General features: G+C 48.2%; 1 protein-coding gene across 1 annotated transcript in view; it reads right to left on the bottom strand.

Annotated features, from left to right (window-relative positions):
* Positions 1–695: 695 nt before the first annotated feature.
* The window catches only part of GMFB (glia maturation factor beta), a 33,588-nt gene continuing 28,283 nt past the window's right edge, over positions 696–6,000 (bottom strand). The window contains exons 6-7 of the mRNA XM_068252384.1: positions 4,360–4,433; positions 696–1,523 (exon numbers count right to left, since the gene is read on the bottom strand). Coding sequence (XP_068108485.1) covers positions 1,452–1,523; positions 4,360–4,433 — 146 coding nt within the window. The 3' untranslated portion in view covers positions 696–1,451. The remainder of the gene's footprint in view (positions 1,524–4,359; positions 4,434–6,000) is intronic.

The following is a 6,000-nucleotide window of genomic DNA, read 5'->3' as shown; positions in this document are numbered from 1 at the left end:
TGCACCTTTATCAGCAGAGGTCTGAGGGTAGTAGTTGGAGGATGCAAACTTTTTAGTAAAGATTTTTTTCTATTATTTATACTATAAGAGTTGAATAAATGTAGATACAAAAATTCATCTCGAAAAGAAACGAGGCCTTTCAACAGAAGTACATCAACACTTCAAGTTTATGGCGGAAGGAGACAGCTGTCATGTTTCCTTTCAACAGGCAAAAGGAAACGTGGAAAGACATGCAATAACACACGTTATAACCATGCGGCTGCATGCACATACATGTCAATGGTCCCAGCACTGCTGTACAGTTCATCGGTTAAACCCCAATATCCAGGCAAAAAAATGTACTGGGGGGAGGGGATATCTTATCACTTTCCCACTATGAGTGGTCCTCACTGCTTCTGGGGTTCACTCGGGACCCCTATTTTCCCTGCCACCCCTCCAACTGGTCTTCAGGACTCTCCACCCCATAGTGTCTGGATGCCACACTGGTGATTGGGAAGCCACCCAGTTAGTCCAAAGGTCCGTACACACGCCGGACTGGAAGCAACGACGGGTCCGTCGTCACCTCCCGCTGGGCGGGCGTTCCAGCGACAGTCCGGCGTGTGTACAGTCTGTCTGCAGACTGATACGGCTGTTTCTGAGCGATCCGCCCGGCGGATCGCTCAGAAACAGCCGTATCAGTCCGCCGACAGTGCGTACACACGCCGGACTGTCGTTGGAACGCCCGCCCAGCGTCATTGCCTCCAGTCCGACGTCTGTACGGACCTTAAGCAGCTCCCATTACCATACTGTAATGTGAGTGGCAAAAAGGGGCGGGGTGCTATCTTGGAGGTGGCGGTCTGAAGGTCTTTAGTGGGGGACACAGCGGGGGAGAAGAGGGGTCCTGAGCAAGGGAAAGCGGCAGCGAGGACCTGTCACTGCTCGGAGAGGGGAGTACAAACTTTTCTCCCCACCAGTAACTTTATATTCAGCCTGGAGATGTTCTTTAAGTGGTCCTGCAAAGAAAACAAAAACCCACACGCATTGAGCTACAGATACATGCGCTCCACGTCATAAATAAGCCAGGAAATAGCAGTCAGAAAGGCCGTCGATAGAAGGTGGATGGTGATAGAAAATTCAGAACATAACAAAAGACGTCAAGCTCCAGTGTCACCAGGATGAAACGGGCAATGTGCTGCCTTTCCGGAGCGGCTGAAGAACTACAAGTCACAGCAGGCCGCTGGCAGAGCCTGAGTGCGCTCGCAGTCCCTCCGCGGCTTGAGGAGGGGAGCTGCCCACACCAAGCCCCTCGCTTCTCCCACTCCCAGCAGTGAGGGGGTTAAGCCACCAATTTATTCTAAGGAATTGCGCACGTTTGCAGCACAGACACTCGCATGTGGGCGGACATCTTGTCTAAATGAGGAATAAGAAGTACAAAGGGAATACTTTTACATAAGAAAAGAAAAAAATACGGCTTAGTGGAAAAATCCCAGCTTCTCCTGCAACCACTCTTCAGTGAGGTCCTCGGTATTCCGGATCTCAAATACCTGCAATAGAAAAGAGAAAAACAATATGATGTATGTAGCCGAGCGTGTGTCTGGTATAATATACAGGGATTGTCTGACACCTAATCAAATTCCATTTACCCACTGCTCTGTTTATTATAAAGCCTTACCCTGCACTGCAAGCACTCCAATCTATTCAGAAATGTTTCTGCTGTAATAAATCTCATCTCAGTCTGCCTGACTATTTGTTTCATTGTTGACGAGAAGGAAGCTCGTCACCACCACCACCTCCCACATACCTGCTCCTTACTGATTGGCTGAGGGCAGTTCAGTGAGCTGATGAAATCTGATCTATGCTGTACTCTCATGTGTTTACAAAGCAAGCTAACTATGACAGTGCAGTTTCTAGGAGTAAAAAAAAAAATAAGGGAAGAAATGACATCAGTATTGGCTTCAGTCAGAGGGAATTCAGATGGCAAATGCCTGAAACAGAATACTCTTTATTTACTTTATAAAATTCACTGAAATAAAAATGTGGACAATGCAATACATGTGTTATGTAAGTAGAACAAGTATTTATCTACTTATATAAGTGTTTTTTTTCCTAGGCTAGTATGGCTGTTCCTGCTGCTTTAATTTCTCCAGGGCCCGCCCCTTGCTTCCTGGTGCCCTAGGCCATGCCTCAAATCCGGCCATGCATTTCTCAGCAACGATTGAAACAGATTGTCCGTTTAACCACTTGCGTACCAGCAGTCTCTGCCCGCTTAAAGGGACTCAGAGCTCCCAAAAAAGATGTATACATACCTGGGGCTTCCTCCCGCCCTATCAGCCTGGATCGCTCCCACGCCGCCGTCCTTTGATGTCTGCAGTACCGGTACCGGGTCCCCGCACTTCCGTTAGAGCCTGTTTCTACTACACGCAGATTGGATGCAGAAAAACTGACTCCAATTAATGCCTATGGGCCTGTTTCCACTTAACACAATATTTCTGCTGCAGATTTTCCCATAGGTATTCATTGGAGAGTTTTTCTGCATCCATTCTGCGTGTAATGGAAACAGGCCCATAGTCGGAGCCAGTCTGACGTATGAGAAGTGCGCCTTCTACATATCTCTCCAGCAGCAGCTGCTGGATTGATACGTAGAGGGCGCACTTCTCCTGCATAGACTGGAGCCAACTGACGGAAGTTTGGGGACCCGTTACCGGAGCTGCAGACATCGGAGGACGGCGGCGTGGGAGCGATCCAAGCTGATGGGGCTGGAGGAAGCCCCAGGTATGTATATTTTTTTTGGGGGGGGGGGGGGGGGGTGGAGCTCTGGTACACTTTAAGGACCAGAGACTGCTGATATAGTAAAACGCTGCCTTCCGACGAATCACTACACATACCCGCCGCTCTCACAGGTCACGGTCTCATCGCCGCAGGCTCCTCTTTCTGCCGTCTCTATGACGGCAGAGCGCTGACAGTCGGTCAGGAGCCGCTTTCATTAGTTCCTGACTATTAATGCGAGCCAAAGTGATTGGCTCTCCATCATCACGCGGCCAGAAGCCATTGAAAGCGGCTCCTGACCTCCTTACAGAGCTCTGCCATCATATAGACGGCAGAGCGAACGAATTGCGGCGGGTGCAGAGCGGCGAGATCGGTGGTAACGGCGAGGGCACGCGATGCATTAGTATGTTGAATCTACGTCCGGTCAGAGCCGCAGCACCACCTGCTGGACGTAGATTCATGCTGCGCCGGTCCGGAACCAGTTAAAGTAAACCCTAGGCGGTAATAAATAAAGAAAAAAAGATACTTACCCAAGAAAAGGGAAGCCTCTAAGGGCCGGTTCACACGGACGCTTGGCGGCGTCTACCTTCAAGCGTTCGGGACCCATCGGCTAAACTCTCCCATTCAAGTGAATGGGAGAGTTTAGCATTGCGCGGTTACCGTCGATTGCATAAACGCGGCGTTCTGATCCCGATTTAACGCATCGTTTCGGCCATCCCTAGAAGCCGCATGCAACGTCCAGGGACGGCGCGGCTTCATGTCTCCGCACGAGAAACGCCGATCGCGACAATCTCCGTACTGCCGCCACCGAACGAGACGTCACAGGACGACGCAACTTCCTGGTCGCCCCAACGCTGCCTGCCGCCCGTGTGAACCGGCCCTAAAGGAAGCATCTTCCCTCTTCCCCCTCCAAATCACTGCTACTACCATCTTTTAGATCGCCTCGGCACGCCTCTTTATGTACGAGCACGTGGACGTTGGGTCCGGCTTACTGTGCAGGCGTGGCCATACTCCCAGAGGTGCAGGGACCAGAGTTCCCCTTCTAGAGCCAATCTTATTGTGGCCCTGGCCACAGTTGTTAAGGGGAGGGCGTAGTATGGTGGCTGCACTATGGCCACACTTATAGCACCCATGGCAGTTAAAGTATGACCATGGGAGTGACCAAAGGGTGAAAGGAAATAGGGTGTGAACACGGGTAAAACAGCGTAGCGAATATACATTTTTCTGGGCAATGATTTGTAGTTACACCCCTACTAGTGAAGGCCCATACAGAAACCACTCCTCCTGAAAACTGTGGCCCTCCCTTGGAAGCTGGCAGGTAAGGCGTGGGGGTGGTCAATAAGATGCTAGCAATTCTGAGTTGATGCAAATGCTATGCTAATTTTATGCAACTTGGAAACGGACCAATCAAATTAATCCGCTGCATCTGGTCAGTTTCCAATGATCTGGATGAAGTTAGCACAAGCTTTGCACCAGCTCGGCATTATCAGCATCCGATCGACCATTCCGGCTAGCGAGGAAGATTTCCCCGGCTCATTTGGTGCCGCTCAGCATTGCAGCGCGGGAGGTTCACTTTACCGCCGCCCCACAAATCGCAGTGAGGAAGGAAAGTACCTTTGTGAGTTCAGCTTGCTGGACCAGTTTGTTTTTGCTGCCGGCGTACATCATCTGCTGTTCCGGCTTACAGCCTGGATTGGAAAGGAAAGATGTATATTTTCAGACACGCCATATGGAAGAACAGTGACACATCACAATGCAACGGAACAGATTTATGTTAATCTACTTATTAATATGCGTTGATACAGCAAGAGTACATCTCCCACAGTGCTTTACAGAACACACCAAACCATCCCATGTACTAAATAAAGACACTGATGCCTATGACAGATGATCGCTGTGATTGGCTGGCTGGGAGAGGGAGGGAAAGAAAAATATTTTTTTTTTAAAAAAGGGTAAATTTATTTAAAAATAAATATTTTTAAAAAATAAACAAACATGCCAGCAGAAAGCTCTGTTGGTGGGCAGAAAAAGGGGGGGGGGGGGGGGAGGGAAATCACTTGTGTGCTGAGTTGTACAGCCCTGCAGCAAGGCCGTAAAGCTGCAGTGGCCTGATTTGTAATTAATAGCCTAGTCACTACGGGGGTGTAAGCCTACGGTCTTCAAGTGGTTAAGCCAGTTGCGTGTGGTCCGGAGAGACCAGGGAATCGGAGAGACTGGAGAGAATCCAAAGACATAACAACAAAAGTTGTTTAGGTGATACCTTTAAAGGGGAACGGAAGTGAGAAGAATATGGAGGCTGCCATATTTATTTCCTTTTAAAAACAATACACATTGCCTGGCAGCCCTGCTGATCTCTTTGGCTGCAGTAGTGTCTGAATAACACCAGAAACAAGCATGCAGCTAATCTTAGCAGATCTGACAATGTCAGAAACACCTGATCTGCTGCATGCTTGTTCAGGGCTGTGGCTAAAAGTATTAGAGGCAGAGGATTAGCAAGACAAGCCAGGCAATGTGCATTTTTAAAAAGGAAATAAACATGGCAGCCTCCATATCCCTCTTGCTTTAGTTTTCCTTTAATGACTAACTGTACAAGATTCCTCTGCAAGCTTTCAAAACTAAGTTTCTTCTTCAGGCATGATACAGAGCTGGATAAGAAAGGTACAGTTCTGATCCAGTTCTGAAACATGCCTGAAGAAAAACTTAAAGTTTTGAAAGCTTGCAGAGGAATCTTGTACAGTTAGTCATTAAATGTATCACCTTAACAACTTTTGTTGTGATGTCTTCGGATTCAAGTGGTTAAACTGCAGATAAATCAACGTTCCAGGAAATACCGATGACTAAACATGGTTAATGGGCTGCCGATATTTATGACTTGCATGCAAGTTGCATGGAGCTAGTAGCTCAGCCAATCAGAATCAGCAGCAAGTTCATCTGATTGACCCATTTCAAGCTGCATATTATTTGCATTACATCTGAATGCAAGCTAGAATGATGTTTCTCTCATTGACTACTGACAGTACTTGTAGATTAAAGGGGAACTGAAGTAAGAGGTATACGGAGGCTGCCATGTTTATTTCCCTTTAATCAATACCAGTTGCCTGGCAGCCCTGCTGATCTATTTGGCTGCAGTAGTGTCTGAATAACACCAGAAACAAGCATGCAGCTAGTCTTGTCAGATCTGACTTCCAAGTCTGAAACACCTGATCTGCTGCATGCTTGTTCAGGGGCTATGGCTAATAGTATTAGAGGCAGAGG

The sequence above is a fragment of the Hyperolius riggenbachi genome, chromosome 9 (assembly GCF_040937935.1).
Source record: "Hyperolius riggenbachi isolate aHypRig1 chromosome 9, aHypRig1.pri, whole genome shotgun sequence".
Classification (NCBI taxonomy): domain Eukaryota; kingdom Metazoa; phylum Chordata; class Amphibia; order Anura; family Hyperoliidae; genus Hyperolius; species Hyperolius riggenbachi.
The sequence above is the reverse complement of the archived record's forward strand: the minus strand, read 5'-3'. Positions and strand labels throughout refer to the sequence as shown.